Source organism: Telopea speciosissima, chromosome 8 (genome assembly GCF_018873765.1).
Source record: "Telopea speciosissima isolate NSW1024214 ecotype Mountain lineage chromosome 8, Tspe_v1, whole genome shotgun sequence".
NCBI classification, from domain to species: Eukaryota; Viridiplantae; Streptophyta; class Magnoliopsida; order Proteales; family Proteaceae; genus Telopea; species Telopea speciosissima.
In genome coordinates this window covers 7,196,844-7,223,980 of record NC_057923.1, presented here as the reverse complement: position 1 = coordinate 7,223,980, position 27,137 = coordinate 7,196,844, and the positions used below count along the sequence as shown (strand labels likewise).

At 38.4% G+C, this 27,137-nt stretch overlaps 1 protein-coding gene across 2 annotated transcripts in view; it reads right to left on the bottom strand.

The window, feature by feature from the left end:
• Positions 1 to 433: 433 nt before the first annotated feature.
• The window catches only part of LOC122671800 (sucrose transport protein SUC3), a 35,331-nt gene continuing 8,627 nt past the window's right edge, over positions 434 to 27,137 (bottom strand). The window contains exons 3-14 of one of the 2 annotated variants that reach the window (XM_043869244.1): positions 26,182 to 26,280; positions 26,031 to 26,095; positions 25,852 to 25,936; positions 25,705 to 25,738; positions 25,510 to 25,609; positions 23,653 to 23,728; positions 13,996 to 14,340; positions 13,663 to 13,806; positions 13,276 to 13,509; positions 13,129 to 13,192; positions 12,958 to 13,001; positions 434 to 962 (exon numbers count right to left, since the gene is read on the bottom strand). In XM_043869244.1, the coding sequence (XP_043725179.1) occupies positions 792 to 962; positions 12,958 to 13,001; positions 13,129 to 13,192; positions 13,276 to 13,509; positions 13,663 to 13,806; positions 13,996 to 14,340; positions 23,653 to 23,728; positions 25,510 to 25,609; positions 25,705 to 25,738; positions 25,852 to 25,936; positions 26,031 to 26,095; positions 26,182 to 26,280 (1,461 nt within the window). In that variant the 3' untranslated portion in view covers positions 434 to 791. Of the gene's footprint in view, positions 963 to 12,957; positions 13,002 to 13,128; positions 13,193 to 13,275; positions 13,510 to 13,662; positions 13,807 to 13,995; positions 14,341 to 23,652; positions 23,734 to 25,509; positions 25,610 to 25,704; positions 25,739 to 25,851; positions 25,937 to 26,030; positions 26,096 to 26,181; positions 26,281 to 27,137 lie in introns of both variants that reach the window. The other variant, XM_043869245.1, reaches the window with a different exon arrangement.

Genomic DNA, 27,137 nt, shown 5'->3' with positions numbered 1-27,137 from the left:
AAGTGACACTCTTTGAAGAAGTCTTCTCCTTGTCTAGATGCAATAAAATAACAAAATTTGTCGGCAATGCATACACATCCAATTGAGTAAGGAGAGAAACAGTATCTTATCCATGCTACAAACAGAAAATGTTTCTTTATGTTGACAACAATGCTGTTAGCTTCTATTTTGTTTTATAAACTTGGCAGGGTCTAACAACTCAAGTTGATCATATGCAAGTCTATACTACCATCCAGCATCTCAAATGGCACATATTAGATGTGGAAGCCTGCTGGACAGATAGTGGCAAATGTTTGTCTATGATTCATTGACCAGGTCGACCCGATCATGATATTGCACTCATGATCTGGCTTCGTCGACCCAAATCATGATAACATTATCACATAATTGTGATCAGAAATCTGGTGCAATACGGAACTCAAAAACAAGATAAGAATCAAATCAAACATCTCTGTAAGTAGTTAATATCCCACAGCAATAATAAAAACATGCCACAAAGAAACATCGATCGGCTGGTGGGATATCATAATAAGGAATATGTGTAAGCTCATCATCATCGAACTACATGGAAAAATACAGCTAGACAGCAAAATTTAGGTATCTTGACGTATATCTACCACTGGATTTTAATATGAGATATTTTACACCACTCACTACAAATACAGGAGTGAAAAGAATAAAATGAATGAATTTGAATATGAGATTCATTGGATTGGAAGTTGGATCCATTCCCCAAAGTAGGTGGCCGGGACCTGTCTTCAGGGTTTGTATGAGGATGGTCCTTGTGTGTTTCACCCAAAATGAAAACCAGGTGCGTTGTATGCAATGCTTGAAAGGTTTGGCAGTTTACGAACTGCAATAACACCTGCCACAAGGGCAGAAATGGAAGCAAGCACAAAGGCAGGTATATTACCTCCTCCAAAGAGAGCATCCCACGGACCCGCTCCAAGGGATACAATCATCTGTTACAAGTACAGAGAAAACCCGATGTGAAAAATAAAGCACAAATAGAAATTTAACTGCCAGCATAAACCAGCTCAGGATTTGAAGGAAAAAAAAAATACAGAAACTTTTATTTGTTAAGTAATCATTTCCCAAGTAGGTAAAGTTTTCTGGATGGGATGTCCACTATAAAATATACACATGGTTCACCTAGTTGATCATGTGTCAAACGACAGACTCATTCAATCCTATCACTCCCACCTATTGACATTTTTCCTTTTCAACAAGTTTCATCTTTCCACTGGATTTTCAAAACTTTATTTTCCACTTGACAGACTCCTTTTAGGCTGAAACTTGACATGTGAGCAGGGGACCTAGGAGTCTACCTGTCCACAAAATTTCAATCCAATTTGGCCACGCTTTAAATATTTGTTTAGTCCATTGATTCCAAAGTGAACACGCCTTTAGGGAAAACCACTCACAAATAAATATTATTTGTTTATTTAAAAGTTACCAAGTTCTAAATTAAAACAAAATGTACAATAGACTACTTATTGCAGGTCAGTGAAGAGCAACAAAGGTCGTAAGCAAGTGAAAACACAACATAAAGATCAAGTCTACATTACATTCCAAAAAGTAACCAATGAAAGATTCAATTACAAAACAAGGAAAAGATCCTGTTTTTGGTTAAAAAAAGTTGATAAGACTCCAAGTTAGCAAATCTTTATCACTGAGGTTTAAATTGTCAAATGATCATCAAGCAACCCAGTCCCTGTTTGGGGGTAGATTCTAGTTCAAGTCCAGCCAGCCTTGTCAATTCCAAAGGAATATCCACCACAGTTGTAATGGCGTGATGCCTAGCGCCCAGGTGCCTTTGTGGGTCCAAGGTGACAGCATACTTTGTTTGATGCAAGAAAGGGAACCACTTTGGACGCCCTTGACATCGCCTTTTGGCCATGATGCACATAAATTAGCAAAAGCAACTTATTTTAGTGGAAAAAAGCCCGTGGGTTAGGTTCTATACATGTTGGGCCTTTAGTCCAATGGGGTATCTTTATAACAGGCCACCTAAATGGGCCTAAATTAGGGGTAGGAGGTAGGAGTACGGGATTTACTTTATTAGGATAGTTTAAGCTGTTTTATTTCAGTCTAATTCCTTTTCCTTTTCTTTTGGGTTTCCTATTTGCTATGTGTGTGTGTAGAAAAGTTATACTTTAAATAGACTATTTGTAAGGCTATTGCCAACCAACGAATTGATGAATGAAGTTTATAGTTGTTGCCTCTTTTGCTTCTGAGAAAGTATGTTGCTGTGAGATTCAGTATGGAGTGAAACTCTTGTGATTACAGAGATTCTGATCTAGGCCTATTGGTAGGAAATCAAAAGTTATCCCCCCCCCCCTCCTATGCTCTGTTTTCTCTTGATGCAGGAGCACTTCCTTGGACCGAGCCGAACCTATTTGAGAGTTCCAACTGAGAACCGGGCCCGAATTGGGATTTGGGTCTAGTAGGACAATTAGATATTTATTTGGATTACCTTGTAATCTTTTATTTAGGCTAGAGTTTCATTCCATTTTTAGTTTTAGAGTTTGATTCCATTATAGTTTTAGATTGGGATTAGGAGTCTTTTATATTTTTCTTTATATATGCGTGTAATCCCCATCATGGGAGTAGATTTGAAAACGAATTGAATAGTGAGCTTTGTGAGTGCCTTTGTGGCATGCTTGTGCGATCTCCCCCCTTCCCCCTTCCTTTCTCCTCTCTTCTCTCTCATCTCTCTCATCTCTCCTTCCTCTTTCTTTCTCTTCGTTATTCTTCCCTATTCCACTCTTCTTCTTTGCAGTTATTTCTTGCTACTGTTTCCCTGCCCTGTTGTGGACGATACTGGCACCCCCAAGGTTTGGAGTTCATCTCCCTCCTGCCTTGATCTCCCATCTTGATATTTTGTGGGCTGTTCACAAATCCTTAGGCGACCCAAGCTACAAAATCTGAGAGTCAGATGCCACCAGGTCTGTGAAATTTAGTCAGAACTTCAAACTTGGTTCTTCTCCTACCGCCAGGTACTGATTTTCAGAATTAATCAGTTGATTGCCAATTGATTAGTGGAGCTATTTCTTGCTGGAATTAAAAGTTCATGGTGTGGCAGTATCATACCTGAAATTTCAGGTTGAACCATCATTGTTTCGAGAAGCTATCTCTACTGGAATAGCTTCAGTTCACCGCACTTCACCATCCATTGAGTTGCCCATCATTAGGTTGATGACAACCTTCTGGTGACGGCAGTATTTAAAGTATCGGTGCATATCGTACCGTATCGATCGGTGTCGATACGATACATAACAATACGTATCTTTTTTTTTTTTAAAAACAATGTTTCGACTGATACATGTCGATACAATACAATACGATACGATACGGTCAATATGATACGATATGATATGGTCGATACGTATCGATACAGCCGGTACGTACTGTTTTCAATTTTATATTATTTTTTAAAATGTATCGGTACGTATCGATATGTATCTCCCTTCAGGTCGCACCACAAAATATGTCGGGTCGGGTCGGGTCCACATCGCACTCGAATCCTTGGAATACAAGACATACTCAGCACTTGAAGGGAAAAGGTACGTTTTTTTAAAAAAAATTTATCCTCCTTCAAATCTTGCATTTAGTTCTTTTATTTTTGCTATGATTCAAGGAGAATAGGTTCAACTAACTATTAGATGTATGCTTTGTATGCATTTGCAAAGATTTGAACTCAATCCACCATTTTTCACCTAAAACCGAAAATGGATTCCTTAAGGGTCAGTATTGTGCTTATGTTTGGTCAGTACACAACATCATCCTAGTTGCTCTTATTCTTGAATACCCTTATAGACATGAGTTTGATCCATAGTTGTCACGGCGTCACGGCGATCCAAGTCAGTGGAGGGGTGTCACGTCGATATATTGACATGTTGCCTGCCATGGCGTTGCCATGGCGAGCATGTCGACCATGTTTTATTTTTTATTTTCTCTATTTTTAATGTCATTTAGTATGCTATAGTATATATCCTATAACATCAAAAATCAGCATGAAAGTGTACTACTAATATACTATGGTTCAATTCATGAAAGTGTAATATCCATTAGTGTACATGAAAGTATGAAAACATAGATTAGCCTATCAAATAACTGTGTATGTGTGCTTGTGTGCCTGTGTACAAGGTAAGAAGAAGAAAAAATATAAAAAAACACCATCTCTATGACTGTGCAAGCCTGCAACTGCAAGGCAAGAAGAAGGGGAAAACAAAAAACTGAGAGAACTACTGGCCGTAATAAATCCCTCCACCCCCCCCCCCCCCCATTCTGTCTCTCGACTCTCTCCCTGTCTCTGTGTGTAATTGTGTATGTGTGGCTGTGTGCAGGGCAAGAAGAAGATTAAAAAAAACACCTTTTCTTTCTATGTGCAAGCCTGCAACTGTAAGGCAAGAAGAAGAAAAAAGTAAAAAAAAAAACTGAGAGGTCTGCGACTGTAAGCAAGTCTGCAACTGCAAGGCAAGAAGAAGAAAAAAGTAAAAAAAAAATAAAAAAAACTGAGGTCTGTCACTGTGCAAACCTACAACTGCAAGGCAAGAAGAAGAAGTTAAGAAGAAGAAGAAGAACTGACGGAGAAAGTTGTTGGAAGTGAAGAAGACGAAGAAGTGAGAAGAACTGAAGAAGAAGAAGAAGGATCAAGTCGCACTCGCCGGAGGACTGGGAGGAGATTGGAGAAGAAGAAGAACCAAATAAATAAAAAATAAAAAATTACTTACCTGGGGGTTGCAGGAGGGGTTCGAACTTGCCGAGAGTTGCAGACTTGCAGCTTCAGTTCTTCTTCTTCTTCTTCTTCTCACTTCTTTGTCTTCTTGACTCCTTCAGTCTCCAGACGTCTCACGAAGTCTCTCTTCTGTCTTGACAAACTTTGCGATTTCTAAAATCCCCAAATTTCAATTCCAATTAGGGATTTAGGGAATACTACTAAAATGTACTGGTTAATCTTTAATGGTTTTAATTTTTAATGTTAATGTGACCAATACAAATGAAGGAAAAAGCATTTAAGCTTTTAAATGGTTTTAAAAAAAAAAAAATTTAACCTAAGTTTTTTACACTTATATCGACCGATATGCCCATATATCGTGATATGGCATCCATGGCGACGCCATGTACGCCATATCGGCCGATATTTATACATTAGCCATGTCGAAGTTCGATATGCCAGTTTCTCCAGCGCCAGGACGCCATGGCGACGCCATGACAACTATGGTTTGATCCACCCTGACATTCTTCATGGCAATAGAATGACTCCGCATGTAAAAATTCTCATCTTTTATAACAATTTAGAAGTGCCGCACTTGTCTGGTTATACATTATTCACAATTCTTGGTGTATATGCACGATATATGACATATATTGCTTGTTTATATTGTTTTTTGTGTCCAAAAATGTATTTTCATGTGTATTTTGATCATTTTCATGTGTTTCTGCACCGATCGATACGTATCTCCGATACGATACAATGTCTCTTAAAATCACCCGACCGATACGATACCCGATACCGATACCGATACTTTAAACCTTGGGTGACGGTATTTTAAACACCACCATATTCCCTCCTTTCCTCATAATACCGTTCCCTTTAACTTATAATCCACCTGCTGCTGTCGGTATTTGAACCACCACCATATTCCCTCCTTTCCTCGTAATACCCTTCCCCTTAACTTATAACCCATCTTTAGCCTTATTTTGTGTTGTTCCAAGTCCATCCCCCTTCTTTAATTCTCATTCCCTATTTAGTCATTTACCCTTTAAGATTCCCTCTATTAACCAAACTGCAATTCTCCCTTCATAAGCTTCGATATATTCACAAGTTTGCCATTACATTTAATAGTTGAGCGATTTAATATTTGTGTGAGCCCATAAGCGAACCCAATAAAGTCTTTCAAACCCAAGCTCTGCATCAGTTGGTATCAGAGTCAAAACTGAGGCTAAATCATGAAGGATGATTCATACGATTCACGCTGTTCGATTATTGATGAAATCTGTACACTCCAAGAAAGTTTGTGAATGGCACTTGGTGATCTCCAAGCAGGACTTCTTGATTTCAGGACAGGTAGTCAGAACATTGTTAATAATAATAACAGATTTTGTGATGAGATGCCGAGCATGATAGAAGCTTCAGAAGATGGACCAGAAGTGGTAGAAAAGGTGGACAACGAAAATGACAACCAAGCTGAAGTAAACAGTCCGATAAAGATTAAAGCTGGTTGCAGCGAAACCCCACGATCAGATTCCAATCGCAGAGAAATCATTTGTCAATAATCATCAGGAGATCGTAGCAGTTGATCAAGAGATGCATTGGATCATTGCCCCATCAAAACCGAATATTGTGGAGATGATGCATCCAAAATTGCAGAAGTGAAAGCTTATCTACATCATCATTTTTTTATGAAAGACTTGGGTACCCTAGTGTATTTTCTTGGCTTTGCTGTACTATGGAATAAGAAAGGAATCAGTCAGCGGAATTATGTGTTATACCTATAATCTGAGACTGGTGATGTAGGACAAAACATGAAGAAAAAGAGGCCAAAACACTGTTCACGTTACTGCTCACGTGAACAGTGTCACAGCCCCTTATTTTGGCTTGGTGAGAATATTCTTAGGAGAATCGTGGGGGTATTTTAGTCAATATCACTCGGTCTTTCTTCAACACAGCTGCTGGCCGATAGTATCTATGTGGGGACCACATGAGACTCCAGTTTTGACAAGAAGGATTGGCTGCACTTGGGAAGATTATATTTAGACTATATTTAGTTTCTATTTTCATGTTTCAAAAAATTAGTTTCTATTTTTATGTTGCAAGATTTAGTTTCTGTTTTTTAGAAGTTTAGTCAAAAGACTTCCAATTTTGTTACGTTCTATTTTATGGCCCTCAATATGACAGTAGCAGTGGATCTCATGGCAACCGCCTCTTCCAAACCTAGGATAGCGGACTTGGCATATATTGATGACAACACTTACGTGAGTGTTGTGGCAAACTATGTGCAAAATTACAGCAACACTATGACATGGGAATTCTTTGTGGATCATGTTGGGATTGAATACATTAACATATCACATTCTATGTAACATTTGTTTAAAGATTGATGTATTGTACACTTTTTAAGTCTTTAATATTTCTAATGCTTATTTAAGTTTTACATTAATTTAATGTTTTGATTGCTTTCTATTACTAAATTATGTATAGAGTAGAGTATTTTAGTACGTCGTCGCCTACCAACCTATGGTCCGAAGTGAAACTCATATTTGGACTTTGATTTTGCAAAATCTGATAGTGTCATTGTGTATAAATGGCCTAAAATAGGCTTAATACCAAGTTTCTGACCCAAACTAGGTCTAAAACCCATCGAGTTGAGGCTTCGAGTCGAAAAAATAAAAATGCACCAACTTGGCGAGATCTCGACTCGACTTAGTTTTTCCGATGGTAGAGTTGGTACCGAGTTCCGAGTTTTAGTACCTTGATTTTATTAGATTTCTAATTCATTTAAGGCAAGTCCAATCCCAAAAGGAGACTGCCATTCTCATTAGATCCTAATTATTATACTTTCTATTTTCTGTTTGACTCAGCTATGAGTCCTATTTAATGTAGGGCTTTAGAGGCCACCCCACCACGATTTTAGTAGATGAATGAAGGCTTGCTTTATGCATGGAGATTCTCTAGTCCATTGTGATTGACATGAAGGGCAGGGAGCCTGGCTGGTGAGAGCCAAATCTCCTTATCCCCTCTTCTCTTCACTTCTATCTTCTCTTCCTCCCTCCCCTACTCGATCAACACTACTGTGCTGTTTCTGTGACTACAATTACTCACTGTGAGAGTATACCTCGAAGACCTGAATCAAGCCTCTGTGAAGTTCTTATTTAGTTGCTGCTGTTATACAACCTGAGGAGGCCCTATAACACCTGTGGATCTGAAGTTTCAGCCCAGTTTCTCCTGCAAACTTAGAGACTTGATTTCTCTGCAACCTGTACTCTGTTTCAGAAGGTGTTTGGAGGACTGGATCTCACAACCCAGGGCTAAACTCGATCCTGACTTGGAGTCCAAAACTTCCCCTGGTTTGCAAAATCTCCAGGGACTTTCTATTTTTTGAATCTGTCCTATATATCAGCAACCCTGGGTCAGAATTGACGGAGATTTGGAGGGTTTTCTACTGCATCCTACCAGGGCCAACACTCGACCTGAATTTCAGCTCCATCACTTGGCTGAATATCGAGATTCGGTCCACTTTCTAATTCTGATTGGTTCTATTTTGATGTTCTGCTGCAACCCATCATTGATCCTACTGTAGAGTGGTTATTACTTGAACCCATAGTTGTCAAGGCGTCGCCTAGGCATCCAGGCTGATTTAGGTGCCTAGGCGGCTGCCGCCTTATTGTAAAACGCCTTGCACTGGTATAATTTGGATCGAAGCAGGTCGCCTTATTGTAGGGCTCTTTGCACTGGTTTAATTTGGATTGAAGCAGGTTCTAGCACTTATTTGTTATTTCATTTACTCACAATATTATTCATGAATAAGCAAATACCCCCCTATTTGAATCCAATAAAAATAGTTAAAAATCAAATTCTAAAAGGATAAAAAGTCAACCCCTCCAGTTCAAAAACAAAAACCTGGATTTTTGGTGGTAGGTGCATGGTTTAAAGTATCGACCGATACGTCTCTTTTTATTTTTTAAATGATCTGTTTCGAATTGTATCCAAATGTATCGGTCGATACGATACGATACAACCGATACGTATTGATACCATCAATACGTCCAGTAAAGGGATCTAAGGGTGGTTTAATACGTATCGATACGTATCTGCCGATATAGCTCGATAAATATATATACATTACCGATACATACCAATACATTCCATTAAAAAAAACCATTTTCACTCACAGACTCGATACAACTCTTAATCTAACAAAAAAATGAAGGAAAACTCTCAACCAAGAATCTAAAATCTTGCATTTAATCTTGGTTTTTCACACTTTTAGACTGAAAAACGAATCAAGGAGTGCTACAACATCATCCTTTGCATCATCATCCAATACTCTTTATGGTTATAGACGATCACAACATGTAAGAAACCTCATCTTTAATAACAATTTCAATTTAATGCAATTGTTTGGTTATACATTATTCATCATTTTAGTGTTTATGCATGACACTTTTTATATATTGCTTATTTATATTGTTTTTTGTTACAAAAGTGTAATTCCCTGTGTATCTTGACCATTTCTATGCGTATCTGTATTGTTCGATATGTATCTCCCATACAGTACAATACGCTACGTCTCTTAAAATCACCCAACAGATACGATACCCGATACTGATACTTTAAACCTTGGGTAGGTGAAATTTTTAACTTTCGAATGTTGGGGTTTTTCTCAAATCTTAAAATTCCATAAATCTTAATTGGGTAAAACATTGCTAAAATCCAAAAGTGCGATAAAATATTCATTTGTTTTGATATCTAAAAAAATATTTTCATTCAGAGCGATTTTGTTAGCATTCGCGCACACCAAATAAGGTTTGATCGAAACATAACTCCTTCAATATAAATCAGATTTAAGCGATCTTGGATTTGTTGGAAAGCTGGTTTTGTGCTCTACCTAATACAAAAAGTCTCATGAAAAAATAAAATCATTTGATCAATCAAATTTCTTAGAGAACAAGAACATTTCCTCTAAATCGAGAACAGGTTAATTACTTACTGATAAGATCATATTTTCTAAGAACATTATAAACCAAATGTGAGACTATGTATACCTGAAAGTGACCAATTCCAAGAACATATAAGCCAAATGTATGTTTTGGTTGTTTCAAACTTCCAATAGCTTGCTTCTTCAGTTCTATTGTCTTGTATTTCTATGTTGATTTTTTATGACTTGATGTGGCTTAGTATTGATTTTTTATGACATGATGCGACTTAATGTTGAAAAAGGAAGAAAAAAAAAAATCAACCCCCAGTTCAAGAACAAAAACTGGATTTTCGATGATAGGTGCAATTTTCAACTTTATAATGCTGAGGGTTTTTCTCAAATCTAAAAATTCCATAAATCTTAATATGGTAAGACGTTGCTAAAATCAAAAGTGCGGTAAAATATTCATTTGTTTTGATGTCCAGAAAAATATTTTCATTCAGAGCGATTTTGATAGACGCGCACACCAAATTAAGTTTGACCGGTACATAACTCCTTCAATATAAATCAGATTTAAGCAATCTTGGACTTGCTGAAAAGCTATCAAAACAAAGCTTTCTAACAAATCCAAGATTGCTTAAATCTCATTTATATTGAAGGAGTTATGTTCCGGTCAAACCTTATTCGATACGACGATACCATGTCCAAGAACAATATACAGTATCAAACTTGGATCAAAACCATAAGTAATATTTTTAGTGTTCTCTATGTGAAACTAATGCATGGATTGGATTTAAAATGTCAAAAATAGGGAGCACAACAAGAATCAGGGCAAAAAACCATCTTATGGGCCTCGAAACCAAGGTTCGAGTTAGCCTAGAGAAAGTCCCAGGTTTCGACCAAGATATGGTCAAAACCGAGACGAACTTGGTTTCTGGCTGGTCGAAACTCGAGTTTTATAACCTTGATTTGAAGGGGCCTCTAGGGAAGGGGCTTGTTTATCGTCCTCATCAAAATGTTGATCTGTTAGAATATTCTGATGTTGACTGGGTAGTATTGATGGTTACAAGAGATCTACTATAGCATTTTGCACGTTTGTTTGTGGTGATTTAGTCACATGGCGTAGCAAGAAGCAGACCACTATGGCTAGATCTAGTGTTGAGGCTGAATATAGAGCTATGACTCATATCGCTACTGAGTTTATGTGGTTACATTACCTTCTTCAAGAGATGCGGGGCTTCTCATTCCCAATCCTATGAAGATGTATTGTGATAACCTAGCCGCTATCTTCTTCGCCAGCAACCCGGTGTTTCAAAAGAGGATGAAGCACATCGAGGTTGATCGTAATTTTATGCGACGTGTTGTCATTAAGAAGCTTATCATTACACCATTGTTTCCTCTTCTGATCAATTTGGTGATATGTTTACCAAGCCTCTGTTTGGGCATGCTTTCCAGAAGAATTGTTCCAAGCTGCGCATGGGTAACTTATATGCTCCAGCTTGAAAGGTATTGTTAAAAGTTACGCGCTTGTGATTTTCCTCTTAGTCTTCCAGATAGATTATGTTTCCTACTTTTATGTCTAAGTTTCCTATCTGGATTTTCAGGTTTATCTTTTGAGTGTACGACTAAATTCTTTGGTGGATAGGAATCAAATGCTAGAAATGTATCTAGGATAGGAAGCTTCTAGCTTACCAATAGTTTGTAACCATTATACTATATCAACAAAAGGTGAGTTCTCATTCTTACCGATTATGCTTTCTATCAACAGCAGAGTTCTTCCTTTTCCATCGTCTTCTCTCTCTTTTTCTTCTCCTTACTTTGTGATACTGCCGATTTATTAGACTGGATATTGTCACAGAATCATTGCAGTACCTAGGGGTTTTGCTCTCTTAATATTAAGATATTACCATTGACCAGAATCTGACCCCATCCATTAAGGTTAACTTTGCTTCTTACTTGAACCTAATTTCTAGTTTAGGGTTTTCTGAGATCCTGATAAAGGGGTGTGAAATCTGAACCTAGGTTCAGCCTACCAATCCCCACCAGGCCATGTGACAGCACGCCTTATATTATATCAGTTTTCTGACACTTCACGAGTTTAGGTTGATTTATGTTTCTTCCTTTGTTTTTTGATGACTATGCTGATATTATGTACTATGCTTTATTTTATTATACGTTAGTTTTATCCTATTAGGTCATTACTAACGTATAAACATAATTATATCATCTTGCATTGATATGGCTTCTATGTTGAAATTTGCATATAAACATTATAATGTAAAATTATCATTACTATATTACATACACTGCACGCCTAGACAGGCACTTTGTCGCCTAGGTGCCCCTCCAACGCCTTGGGGTGCCTAGTCACCTTGACAACTATGTATCCATCTTTCTTGACATAGTACAGCAAGTGTTTCATTAGTAGGAGGCTTGAATATTAATGGGAAGAAAAGAGGAACTTCAGATATTTTCTTGTCCTCCTATTTTGCAATAATTTATTCACTCTGCAGTTTTATTGAATCTCAGTCCAAATCCCAAAAATCGATAGTGTTTCCACCTTATTCCATTTAAATTCCAACATTGTCAAACCCTAGCCACCAACCGTCATTTTGCTGTTTTTCATTGAAATCCATAGCCAGGAGAAGGCCGCCTCCTTCTCCTTCAGAGCTTTCATTGAAACCCAACAAGCCATTTTCTCTTGCTTTTCCTAGAATTTCCTTTTGGCTGTTGGGCCCAACTCAGTTGAGTTCCTATCCTTAAGAAACTGAAACCCTGAACCATTGCTGAAATTACCTGCTGCTATGGAGTCCAATTTTGAACCCCCTTCAAGCAGCCCCCCAAACCTGACCTTTTCTTTTCTGGTGGGTAAATTAAATACCCAAACACTTCCAAACATAACTAACCTACAACATTTGATACCAAGTCACACAATCCTTAACCCTAACGTTTACGAGAACCTTCACTGTTTTTTCCCATATTATTTTCCCCTTGTTGGGCAGTCAGACAACACATACACCCATAAAAAGGCCGTACCCAGTGCACAAGGCTCCCACGTTTAGCAGGGTCTGGGAAGGGTCAAATGTACGCAGCCTTACCCCTGTTTCCAGAGAGGCTGTTTCCAGGACTTGAACCCGTGACCAAGCATTCAGCAAGTGAGCACTTGACCAACGCGCCAAGCACGACCTTCACAAAACATACACCCATGTCCAAGGAAATTGCCCATGTAATTTCCCCTTTTATCAAATTACTGGAAACCGAAGCATAAGTCCAACAAGAAAAGAAAGAGGGGAAAGAAAACAATGAAACATGCCTGAGGGATAACAATTGCAAGATTTAGAACTCCAATAGCCAGACCTGCAAACCACATACACTATTCAGAATCAGAGCACATTTGCACCACCAGATAAACTATTTGAATGAAAATAACGATAAATGAAAAAAACAAAACAAAACAAAAGATCCTACATAAATATATACAAACCTTGTCCACCACCAGTATCAGCAGTCAATTCTGCTGTCACAGAAAAGGGGACACTGTATGTAATCTGCCACAAAGCATATGGTTATTGCAAAACTACAACAAATATACATGGAAAAGGAAATTGCTCCACAAATGCTTTATACTTACAGCGAGAGGAAACCCTAGAAGACAAAATACAACCAATGCAGCAATCTTGGCTGCTTGATTCCCTCCAATCACATGCTGAATTCCGTGAGGATTTTCCCTAACAGAAAATAAACTAATGATTGCTGTGCCTGTCATGCAGACAAACACAATAAAATTGCTCATTGCCCACACTAGTCGTGCACCCATCCGCTTACACATTGGTTCAATAAGGAAAGAGCTGATCCCCAAAACAACCTAATCAGAAAACTGAGTCTCAGTTTCCACAACCAATTGAGATAAGAGAAACCAAAAGATCTTCTAGTATGCAGTTACTCTAGCATTCTAGATTCCATAGATCATGACTCAAGGTTTGAAAAAAGTAAATAATTGATCAAATTGAGTTCTTACTGAATTCAATAGCAAACCAAATGCACCTTCTCTGACACCTCTCTGGTATGCACCCACTTGATCGTCATTCCCTTTTGGATCGCCAAGGTAAACCTCCCTCCCCATCCAATCAGTATCAAAGAGAAAAAATGGAAACCAAGAAAGCTGGATGGAAGAGATAATTGTTAAGAACAGTAGAAACCAATTGAAATATAGCTCAAAATTATGTCACCAAGTAGTATAATACTCTTACAACTCCTAATGAAAAAGTGAATGATATAAAGCTAGTAAAGAGAAAGGACTATCTGTGTCTTCGGAAATATATAGCTAATGGAAAAGAATTGAAACACATACCCAACTGAGAGCCATGACAATAAGCACTGAATGCATTGCAGGTGGTAAATGCCTTAAGCTTGTCAAAAGATTGACCAACACTGCTCCAGGTCCATCATTAAAGCTTTCACTTTGTTCCTCTTTAACTTTCAAGTCAAGATGCTTCGGGTTACCATCTACATTATCAATCTCAGATGCATGGTCATCAAGTGACTTATCGGAATTTAACCTTGCAAGCTCAATGCCAGAATGCGGAGTATCACTCAATAAGGGAGCAGAATCTGATAAACGATGGGCCTCACTGGTGACTAATGGAACTTCGTTAGCAAAATAAAGAGTCACCGCTGTGCAGAGTGCGAGAAAGACCTGCGTATAAACCAGTTGAGAGGCTATCAGTTGTAATGAAACATTGCTGGCCTAAATTATTCATGAAACCGAGTTACACATTCCAAGGGAGCTGGAAGAATTACACCTCTTGTTGTAAAACATGAACATAGTTGAGCAAGAAAACATGAGGATAACGAGTCATGAAAGGGTGAGGCGCATATTATAAAGTCAAATGATACAGTACAAAAATCAAGTCAAACCATTCTCAAATACCAAATGAAAGTAAGAATACAAAGCTCAAGAACTTGCAACAAAATTTAGAATGTAATTGAAAAAAGACATTATGGGTCTGAGAGAGATTTCAACTAGAGACAATAATCCTATAACAGATATCCCATTTAAATTTCCCTATTAGCACCTATAATTTATGAAATTTTGCAAATAAGACACTACAGCCCACAAAGCTACAGATTTACACTAAGGCTCTCTTTGGTATAATTTCTCTTTCAAAATTTCATTGATTTCTAGAAATAATTCAATAAATAGATTTTTTATCAAGAAATTGAAATTATTTGGTTGCATCAAAATATTTCAAAACTAAGAAATACATTTGATAGTTCAATTTTGGGAATAGATTCTCTCTATGGTCTTCTTTCTTTGTAGGGGATGCTCGACACTTCAACCTTCAATCCTCCTCTCTCTCATCCTATGTTTCCGGTTTTTTATTGCTTAATCTTATGCACCTATGCAACAACTGTCTTAATGGTATGTCTTATTCTCCTCAAGATGGCGTAGATCAACGGCCTGGCACAACATGGCCAAGTACGTTGCAGTCATCATCAGAAGAATATGAAGCTCCTCAGCTGTCTTCCTTGCAGAAATCTAACCCAACAAGTTCACATCCTGGTTGTGCTGCTCTGCACATTGTGTTTAAATGGCCTAAAATAGGCTGAATACCAAGTTTTAGACCCAAACTAGGTCTGAAACCCACCGAATTGAGGCTTTGAGTTGAAAAAAAAAATGCACCAACTCAGCAAGATCTCGGCGAGATCTCGACTCGACTCGGTTTTTCCAAGGGCCGAGTTGGTACCGAGACCCGAGTTTTAGTACCTTGATCCTCATAGTCTATGGCGATGACATTGTAGTGACAGGAAATGATGGTGCAGAGATCTGCCGTCTGAAGAGCTTCCTAAGACATGAGTTTGAAATAAAGGATCTATGGAAATAAAAGTACTTTCTTGGGGTTGAAGTTGCTCGTTCTTCTAAAAGCATCTTTCTCTCTCAAAGGAAGTGTGTCCTAGATCTTTTATCTGAGACTAGTTTGTTGGGTTGCCATCCCTATGATACATCTATAGAGGCTGGTACTCGACTGAAGAATAAATATTGTGAACCTGTTGATAAAGGCTGTTATCAAAGACTAGTGGGAAAATTAATTTATCTCTCACATACTAGACCAGTTACTGCGTTTGTGGTGAGTATGGTCAGTCAGTTCATGCATGATCCCTACTCCACACATATGGTTGACGTCAGCATAATCATCTACATATTGAGGCATATACCGATGCTGACTGGGGTGGATCTCCTGACCGGAAGTCTACTTCAGGTTATTGCACTTTTGTAAGTGGGAACATTACTACTTGGCGCAACAAGAAACAAAATGTTGTGGCAACGTCTAGTGTTGAAGCAGAGTTCCGCGCTATGGCACAAAGAATCTCTGAGTTACTATGAAGCTTACTTCAAGACCTTGGTGTTCTGTTCGTCTCCCAATGATGTTGTATTGTGATAACAAAGCCGCGATTAGTATTGCACATAATCCAATGCAGCATGACCGTACAAAACATGTGGAGATTGATAGACAATTCATCAAGGAGAAGTTAGAAAGTGGACAGATTTGTATGCCTTTTGTGAAGTCAGAAGATCCGGTGGCTGATGTCTTCACTAAGGGCTTGGGTAGGAAATTATTTCATCCTATTTTGTTCAAGTTGGGCATGTGTGATATCTATGCATCAACTTGAGGGAGAGTGTTGAGTTATGTAGCTGCAAGGGCATTTTGGAGTTTTTCCCCCCATAGCCGATTCATTAGTTAGAGTCAGCTATGAGGAGGGCATTACTGTAATTATTTTCTCTCCTCTTTAATTATAAATAAAGGGGCTTGGTGATCGTATTGATCACTCAAGCATTCAGTTCTATTGGCTGCTAACATCATGCAACCCGTTGGATCGCGGACCACCCAATAAATATATCAAAGGTTGAAGGGAAGTGGCAGTTTGGTAAATAAGCAAAATCTTAAAGGGGTATTTAGGTAGACATAAAGAGGAAGGATAAAGAAGGGATTACAAATTACGAGGGACGACAAACTAGGGATAGGAGATAAAGTAAGAACAAAAGGAATTTAAAGAAATAGGGATGGGCAATCTTGGAAATCAGAGAAAAAGAAGGCTAATGACACTCACGATAGAGGTTGTCTTCAACCTCTCAACAGCAACCAACAATGGAACACCAAGCAAGAGAAGTATCTCCCTTAATGCAACTCATTTGGAACTGAGAATTTAGGTTAAGATCCTTCCATATATCCCTCCCAGATATCACAAACAGAAGCTGCAGAAATCAACGAAATAAATTATAAAAATTCTCTGAAATCAACCTAGCAGACAAGATAGTTGCAGATTGGTTCTCAGGATCGAAGGGGCCTTTGGATCTGGGACTTGGAGGGTTGAGTTGCCCAAGAGAAGGGAATTTACAAAAAAAAAAATCTGAGAGATCAGATTTTGAGATGGGGAAGACTGTGACACCACTGGAACAGGGTACCGAGGGTATGGGGTAGGGAACTCAATAGGGAAACAAATATAAAAGAAGCAGATGAGTGAGAGGGGGGGAGGGCAGTTGTACCTGGAAATAAGGAGGAAAGGGATCTCGCAGGGGGAAAGCCAGAGGGGAGAGAAAGAAGAGAGGAGGGAGAAAGGAAACACGCACATCACACACCCAGCAGGCATACGTCTCAGCACCACCACAAACTCACTATTCAATTAATTTTTCAATTTCAAAATCCCATTAGTAGGGAACATGCATATAAATAAGAAAATAGAAACTCTTGAACTAGGAAACTGAAATCAACTCCAACAAATCTCCTACATAATCTACCCAAATAAAATAAAGGGAAATTTATGTCTATGACCCCTGTGGTTTCAAACAATTACGTCTACCACCCTTAGAATTTAAAAAATTACTTCCACACCCCTAAGTACTAACTCTGTTAGTTTTAGAAGGAAATGACAATTTTGCCCATCCTTTCTTCTTTTTTCTTCTTCTTCTTCCCTGCAACTCCGCCCCCACCCCTGCTGCAGATCCGGCCTCCCATCTCCGCCCTCAGCAACTCGCCAACACCCCCACTTATCCCTGTCCCAAACCCCAGCACCTCCACCACTGGTGAGTGGCTCAGCGAAAAATGCATTCTGAGAAAGAGGGTTCAAATTGAGCTGATGGACAGCATCCTCCTTATCCTTCTCCTTTTCTTTAGCCGTTCTTTCTCTGGCACACTCCCTGCTTTAACACAGCTTTCAGACCTGGAGAGGGACAAGCCCGAACCCTTGCTTGTCTCAGAAGAGCTGCTCCCTCCGGATTTCGTCAAGGAATTAGGAAGAACAGCAGCAAGAACGCTATTCAATCATATGATAATTTAAACTGAAATCAAACACCCATGGCAAAGAAAATGGAAAAGGTGGCATCTCACACAATGTATCAGAACTTCCAGAAGGAAAGAAACCCAAAATCTCCATCACCATAGCCGCCTCAAATGCAAAGGCAAGTACATTTATCTCGAGGTGAAAAAATTCCCTTGTCCTCAGCCCTCTGCTCAAGAAATCTTTGACGGGGTCGATAAGCCAGAGATTGTAATATGGAATTCTTGCTTGAAACCTTTGTAGATGGGGATTCCCCGATTGACACAATCTATCTCTTCCATCGGTTGCGCCATTTTAATGTCCTACCCGGTACGTTCACTTGTTCATTCGTTCTCAAAGCTTGTTCGCTCTTATCAGATATCTTGAACGGTAGAATCGTACATGGGTTGGTTGTGAAACTTGGGTTCCAATCAGATCTATTCCTGCAAAATACGCTAGTTCATATGTATGTCTGTTCTGGATCAATGGATGATGCTCGCCGGTTGTTCGAGAAAATGTCAGAGAGAGATATTGCTCACCTGGAAAGGCACCGTTAAGCGAAGGAAGCTCAGCAATTGCATTCACGGCGGCCGTGCTGCCAGTAGAGTTGGAGGAAAGGGGGTGGAGGTGGGGGCGGGATAGTACAATTTCTGTTCCTTTTTTCTGTTAGAGTTTAAGGGGTAAATATGAAATAGCAATTCATCCCAAATGGGGGTAAATATGGAATGAAGTGCTATTAAGGGTATTATGGGTATTTAGATTAAATTTGGGCGATGACATCATCATTTAACTGTTCTAATCTAACGGTTGGGGTACGGTTGTAAGAATATTTTAAAATACAGGGAGGTTTTTGAAATAGATGAAATCAGGGATGGTATACGTAATAGTTTGAAACCATAGGGGTGGTAAACATAAATTTTCCTAAAATAAAAGATTACATAATTATCCCAAAATTGAAATAAATCCTAAATATCCTACTAGACCCAAAACCCAAATTTGGACCCGGTTCTCGGTCTAGGACTTGGGTTTGGCCCGGTCCACAAAAGTAATATTGCATCAACTACCCTGGTGTTGAGAAAAACTTGCCCTCGAGTTTTGTAGAAGAGCAAGAATAAAAATTCTAACGGGGGCTTGCTGCTCCTTGTCTGCAACTTGAACAAAATCCAAACTATAAAGCTTCAATGTTGCATGTGTGTCATAAAATATGCGGGGAATAACAAACTCAATATGAACACCCATTGCTGCAGAGCCCAGGAATAAGGAAGGCCGTCATAAAGAAGTCGACTAGAAGTAGAAGACTGCTAGTCTGAGAGAAGGCGACCTCTCTTGGGAAACAGGGCCCAATTTCTCTTCTTTCTTTTTTATTTCGGTTTTTTTCCAGAGGCCCACCCAATTTCTTTGGTAGTTCGAGCTTTGCTTCTAGTATCAAACAAGCGCTTGAAAGACCTCTCCTTACTCGCCTAAACCTTACTATTGCTATTGAACATGAATACTTGAAGTTCCTCCAACCTCTAGTTACTATCCTTCCTCCCTTCTTGGACACGAAACCGTTTAGCAAACTAGAAAGCACCGACATCGGAAATCAACGATTTCAGATAAGATATCGGAACCTCAAGCTTACTACGAGATTCCTCATAGTGCCAGGCAACTACTGGATCTCTGATAACCACATCGTCGCCGAGAATGGCATAGTTAACAAACCATTAGGAAATGGAAAAAATTCAACAAAGACATCATCCTTGGACTCAGTGATGATCTCCTTGGTCTTTGATAACATTTCCACCATTAGAAAATAGCAAATTTTTCGTTGGGCAAGCAAACTCTGGTCTTGATAATATAAGGTGCCATGGCCAAGTTTGCTCTGATACCAAATAATAATGCAATCAGGGTTCCAAAAAACCCCTTTAGATCACTTATGGACTCATCCAATAAATATATCAAAGGTTGCAAAGGGGAGTAGCAGTTTGCATAGTTATCAAGGCAGCAAGGCGACCAAGGCAACTAAGGAGCAACGCCTAGGCGTCCAGGCTCCTTGGTCGCCTTGGGGCAAGGCCTTGTTGGTGTCACCTTGATTTTAGACCCCTCTCCAATGACATGGTCGCCTTGCTGCCTTGAAAACTATGGCAGTTTGGTAAATATGCAAAATCTTAAACGAGTATTTAGGTAGACATAAAGAGAAAGGATAAGGAAAGAATTACTAATAATGAGGGGAAAACTAGGAATAGGAGATCAAAGTAAGGACAAACGAGGTTAAAAGAAATAAGGAGGGCAATCTTGGAAATCAAGGGAAAAAAAGGACTAAAGACACCACGATAGAGGTTGTCTTCAAACTCTCAACAAAAACCAACAGCAGAGAACCAGATTCTAAGGGAGAGAAGTATCTCCCTCAATACAACTCCTTTGGACCTGAAAATTCAATGTTAAGATGCTTACTTGTATCCCTCCATATATAACAAACAGAAAATACGGGAATAAACGAATTCTTTGAAATCAACCTAGTAGACAAGGTAGTTGCATGTCTAGTTTGTAGATTGGTTCTCAAGATCGAAGGAGCCTTTGGGTCTGGGACTTGGAGGGTTGAGATGCCTAAGGAAAGGGAAATTACAACCAAAATCTGAGAGAGAAAGAGAGAGGGAATAGAGACATCAGAATCTGAAATGAGGAAAGACTGTGATACCACTGGAACAGGATACCGAGGGTATGGGGTTGGGAACTCAACAGGGAAACAGAATATAAAAGAAGAAGACGCTGAAGGAATAGAAGAGTGAGGGGGGGGGGGAAGTCATACCTGGAATTAGGAAGGAGGAAGAGGATATCGCAGGGGAGAGGGAAAGAAAGAAGAAGAGAGATAAGGGAGAAAGGAAATACGCATGTCATAAGGCCACAGGCCTATGCCTTAGCACCACCACAAACTCACTATTCAATTCATTCTTCAATTCTAAAATCCTAATAGTAGGGCACAAGCATATAAATAGGGAAATAGAACTCCTAAAAATAGAAACTCTTAAACCAGGAAACTGAAATCAACTCAAACAAATCTCCAATTTAATATACCCAAAATAAAATAAAAGATTACATAATTATCCCAAAATAAAAATAAATCCTAAATATGCTACCAGCCCCAACTTAAATTTGAACCCGGTTCTCCATCTGGGCCTCCAATCGAGTTCAGCCCAGTCCACATAAGCGATACTGCATCAACATGGGGCTGAATTTTTTATATAATAAAAAACTTTATATCCTGCTAGATATGTGCTCCAAATTTGAGAGTGACCAATAGATGGATTTGCAAAAACTACTACGAACAGAAGTAGTAACTATAAGCATCAAAATTAGAAACTAAACGAGAACAGCAATATCTCCCAATCCAGCAGCCAGATGAGTACCTACTTCAGAATAGGTTCAAACTCAAATCGAGTTTTATCAAATCAGTAGTAGAACAGTTGCAGAGAATTACAGATCAATCTAATGGACAGATCTGAAATTAGGGAGTAATCCAAGACTCCTAGTTGAGCCATGAAAAGGGTATATCAGTAATTTTCCAAATCGGATCAACAAATAAACAGCTGATCAACTAACACTGGAACCAGGAATTAAGTCTCAGCCGAAACAGAATACTAAAACCAGAAATCGATTTAACAGTATGAAGAACAGTAAATCAGTTTTAAGACAGAAGGGCAGAATAGGAAATCTAAAATAACACAAAAAATAAAAAATAGTAACTGCTAAGTAGTTACAAAATTACACAAAAAAGAAAAAAAAAATAGTAACTACTAAGTAGTCATAAACTTATCAACCAAGAACAATTTAAAAAATGGAAACTGAACTTAAAAGTAGAAACTAAAGTAAACAGCCTCTCTGAAGAATATTCCACCCACATATCCTCACGCAAACTAGCACAGATTCTGGTTTGAACTAGAACCAGAACCATGGGCAACTTGAACCTGGTTCTTCTTCTTGGACTGGACTGCATCAAGCTTAAGCTCAGATCCATGTTATGGGGAGTGAAAAAAATCAATATAGCCCATTTTTGAGGACTTGTCCTCACACTTCAAGCTTATTATATACAGAAAATGTGTCAACACATCCCGCGACGCCTTGACAACTATGCTCTCACGTGTCAAGTTTCAGCCCAAATGGAGTAGGCCAATTCACGGGCAGGTATATGATTGAATTAGAATCCGAAATTTGACACATGGCCAATCCAGACCATTCCCTAATTATCAATGGTTGGAATTGCCACATCATCCTTCCATGTGGCACAATTAGGTGTGCTGTCCAGGCTTCCAGCCAGGAACCTATGGACAGGCAGTCCAGCCTACTTTTTGCCTTAAAAAAAATGTTCAATAGCGAAAAGAGAAAAAAGACCTAAATCTGGTACTCTAGTAGCAGGTAAGGAGTGACAAAAAGAGGTAAAAGCCAATGTCACTTTACTTAGCAGAGATCAGTTTTCTGATATAATTACTTCAAGCTCCATTGGATGATGTTCCAGGAATCCAAGCTTAGCAACCAAAGTTTCTATCCAATGGTGAAAGTTTTAAGCTGATATAATTCAAGCTAGAGGAAGGATGAAGACTTGAAGCAGGATGTGGGAAGAGGGAGGTTCTGAGGCTTTGGAGATCAAATTAACCTATAAGCAAGGCTTTATAACTCAGAATCGGTCAGAGAGGATTCCGATCCGAATTGGTTCAGGAATCAGAAATCTAAGCTATTTAATGGTGAAAAACGAATGTGTTCAGGAATTGGGAGCTGGACCAATTTAAGATGGATTACAAAGAAAATGACTAGGAATCGTCCGAGTCAGATCCGATTTGTCCGATCCGATTCTGATTCAAGAAGCGACAATTAGGAACGGTGGAAATCGGGATCGGTGTTAGCAAATTCTGATCTGAATCGACCTATTCCCGGTTTTTAAAACCATGCCTATAAGAAGAAAAAGACTCCGGGGCTTTACTGTTAATGAAGAGGACGCTATTATTCAACCAAACCATAAGGCAACAGTAAAGAGTGAAGACAAGAGAGGCCATCCATCATTAGGACTCTAAGAAGACTGAAAATGACTGACTAATTTAATGATCGTTGAGACTTTGAAACCAATCCATTCCCGTCCTCTAAATGGAGAATTAAGTATGGCCTTCATTTAGTAATGTCACCTAAAATTTTCTTCCAATCTGCTCGCTACATCAGCCAGTAAAATGCCTCAACCACACTAGAAAACATTTCAACTTCAAAGAAACCTGTTTAGAGTTTTCAAGTTTTTGATATAGTGAACTTCTACGGCAATAAGCTAAGCATAACGTGCAACATAAGGAAGTAAGGGACTTTCAGAAACATGTCACATTGCATGGAAGTTTGGGCCGCTCTTCTCTCAAAACAAATCAACAACAACTACAGGATTAGGAGAGCACATAGGTTAATATTTGATCCAAAGAATTTAAACAGGAAAAAAATACCTTCATGATTTAAAAATCTTTGCAAAAAATGGCAGTATGAAAAAAAAAAATACATATTGTGTTTTAAAGCTCACAAATCGTCGCCAAGTTCAAGTTCATCTAACATCTGACTATATTCATATGCAATAGCAGAAAAATGACAGGATTCACAACTATAGACATCATTACCAAAAAAATAATAAGATGATGAAACAAACAAAAATAAGCATATATTACGATAACAATAACATAAAACTAACCACTGCAACTAGAAAAGCTGCCTTCAGATTTGCACAGGCTTCACAGCAAGCCCTACTGAGCAGAAACGGAAACCACCTGCTTAAGAATTGAGAAAGTCATAATCAATCAAAGAGAGAGAGAGAGAGACTACGCAAATATATTTTACAAAACTTTATTTATCTTTCTTCAAAAAAAATTTAAATTTGATGAGAAATACTTAAGTGCATAACTCAGTAATTTTAAAAATCATGTCTAAGAAGTTGTGGAATAATAGAGAAGTGCTAGGTGTACTCAAGGAGATGCAGGAAGGTACTTTGTTTTTTCCCAAAAGTTTACATAATTACCAAACTACTTGAAGAAGATGCAGGAAGCATATACCAACAACATCTAAATTAAAGGCCTCCACGTCTGAATCTTTTTTTTTTTTTTTTTTAAATTCAGGCAATCAATTTGGCCTAATCCAAAGGCCAAATTTTTGTGTTTATAAGATCAGGGCCCTACCTAAAATCCAGCCCATGATTACTGGGTGTAGAGATATTTTCTTGTGGGAGTCCCACTTGTCCCTACGACCCTCACAGGCAAGGAAGTTTACCGTAGGCAGTTAAAGGAGCAGTAGTGGTACGGTTTGAGAGATATTCAATTTTTTTTCAAATGGAAATTTTGTATTTTGTAACAAATTAAAGGTAAAACTGTCCAAATATTGTCAGTCTAAGGACTTTTGGGGAACATCCTCAAGAAAATTTGTGATAAGATCATAAGAGTTAACTTAAACAGTGTGTAGAAACTAGCTAGCACAACTGGTAGCCACATCGAGACATTTAATCCTGCCTTCCCCTGGAGGGGTGGATTGGTAAGGGTGGTGGAAAAAATACCCTCCCCTCCCAAAGAAAAAAAGGAGAGAGGGAGTTAACTTTAACACTGTTGTTAAGGGTTGTTGAGAGGGTAAAGGATTGTTCAGATCATCAATTGTCAGGACATAAACCAATGATACTTCCCACTTTACAGTCCAACCCAAACAATGTGAGACCTTTTGGACCATCACAACACTGAACAGTTGAGTTTTGCCTTTTGAGTACATGTGATGAATAAATGACGATAGTATCCATCTTGGGGATCTCCTATAGTAGAAGCAAATCAAACATTCTTACCTAAATAATTAAAATTACAATCCCTTTTTCTTTAGAGATTTAATTGAACTGGATTTTATTTGTTTCTCCCTTCTTTTCCCCTCAGCCTAAGGATTTGTATGTTTTAGATGGTTGAGATTGTTTAAGGATTTTGTTTCTTATATATCATCATGCTGAGTAGTGGAAAGTTTAGCAAAGAGAATATATGTTTCCTTTAGTTTGGCCTGGAAAAGCTAATCTACATGCCCAGAAGAGCACCTCTATCCCTCTATTTCAATTTCTTTGCTTCATTTTGCACCACGCACTTCTCAATCTTCATCTTTTTTAATTTCTTCCAAAAAAAATTTTCTTCTTTCTACATCTCACTTTGACCTATATCAACCTTTTTTCATACCCATTGAGTTGTTCTCAAGCTTTCTTTTAATTGAAAAAGGAAATTTTTCGTTCTGTTCTTTACAGTTCATTAAGATCCCAACATTGGGCCCAATGGGATCTTACATCAGTAAAATTCACCACCACCTCCCAAGTATACATCTCACATAGATGGAGCATGTATGTTGCTTTGCTTTCGTACAAGAATAGGTCAGCATTCTAAATTATTTGATGCCAGACATATACATTAAGTTGGTTTAAGTTTAATTACTCAAAGTCCAGACAAATCACTGGTTATACAAAAAAAACCTTTACCTATGCCAATGCTAGTTACTCAAAGTCCAGACAAATCACTGGTTATACAAAATAAAATTTTACCTATGCCAATGCCCACTAGCACCTGCAGAGAAGCCTAGAATATTTCCAACAGCCATCCATGAGCAAAATATTGCATTTGCTGAATTTCGTTGATCAGGACCTACAATAAACACATCATAGCATGTTATAAATCAGCTTGAGGCAATATCAAAATGTCAAAAATATCACAAGGAAATGGATGCAGAGAAATCTAACCTGAGAGATCAGCCAGAAGAGCACGAGCTGGACCCTGCAAACAGCAACAAAGTCCATTTTTCACATTGCCAACAATCTAAACTGTCCAAAGAAAAAATATCATAAAATCTAGAAGAAAAAGAAGGGGCTTACTATTAATAAGCTTACCTGCACAGTATTGTTAGCAAGATCCAGCATCCAAAAACCAATGACAAAGACAATAGCTGCCCTTGTTCGAGTACCTTTATATGTACTGTAATTGTAAGAAATTCAGTGAAACATAAAATCCAGGATGTACTTGAACCCAAAATGTGGGGGGGAAGGAAAAAGAAAAGCACAACAATCACCTGCAATGCTCCTGTGTATCTCCTAATAAATATCCAATGTCCGCAGAAAACCCAATTATTATCACCTAATTACAGAGCAGCCCTGACAGTCAAACAAAGGGAACATATACTACCAAGGAGATGAATCCACAACGAGACAGATAAAACTCACAGCAACGGAGATCAGAAGAGACCCAAGAAAAATAAATGGTCTTCTTCTTCCATATTTCGAGTGGCACTTATCACTCCAAACACCAACACAAGGTTGAACCTGAACATCATCAAACGAATATGCTATTAAGAGTGCTCAAATGAAACTGCTGAACTAAAGATGGCTAGACCTATAAAATATTATAATGACTAGGGAAAAAGACTACACCATTTGATCCATAATCAACAAAGAATGTGATATTAAAAAACCAAGAGAGAGGAGAGAGTTGCAGAAGAATACAAAAGGTCAGAAGTACAACAAGAGGACCTGCCTATATAAAAACATCCCTAGTTCCCTGCGAATCCCACTCATAGAATGTGAATTCGCCATACTCATAATATTTCCCAATCACACTTTGAGGATGAGAAGTTCAAAGAGAGAGTCAGGACTGTCATATGTATTCAACAAAATGGAGTAATTCACAAGCATTGTTCAACCTTTGACTGCAACAAATAAAAATTCTGGTATCTCCTCCAAGTCTATAACCAATGAAAAATTCATCTTCCCTGTATGTTCCGTTAAAACTGCTTCACCAAACAGATTGTTTCCATGGTCATAAATGTTTGCCATTTCAAAGTCAGGCATGACAATTGTAAGTCTAGTTGATAAATAGAATTAATGCAAGAGTAGACCTGTAACAATAGCTCAGACCTAATCTCACAACAGGATCTCAAGAACCAGTCAAACTCCCAAAAGTCGGAGTCAACAGAAAAAGACAACCTACTCAGATGAAGGTCAAACTTAAGATTTGAAACCTTCATGATGAATAATAACAACCTTCAGAATATGAGAGTGATTGGTTAAGTAAATTGAAAGTAATTGAAGAATTCCGACACAGAATAGAAATCTGGGAAGAATAAAAAAACTGAAATTAAATCGAATCAGACCAATAAAATCCCCTCAAACTTGGATCGAGC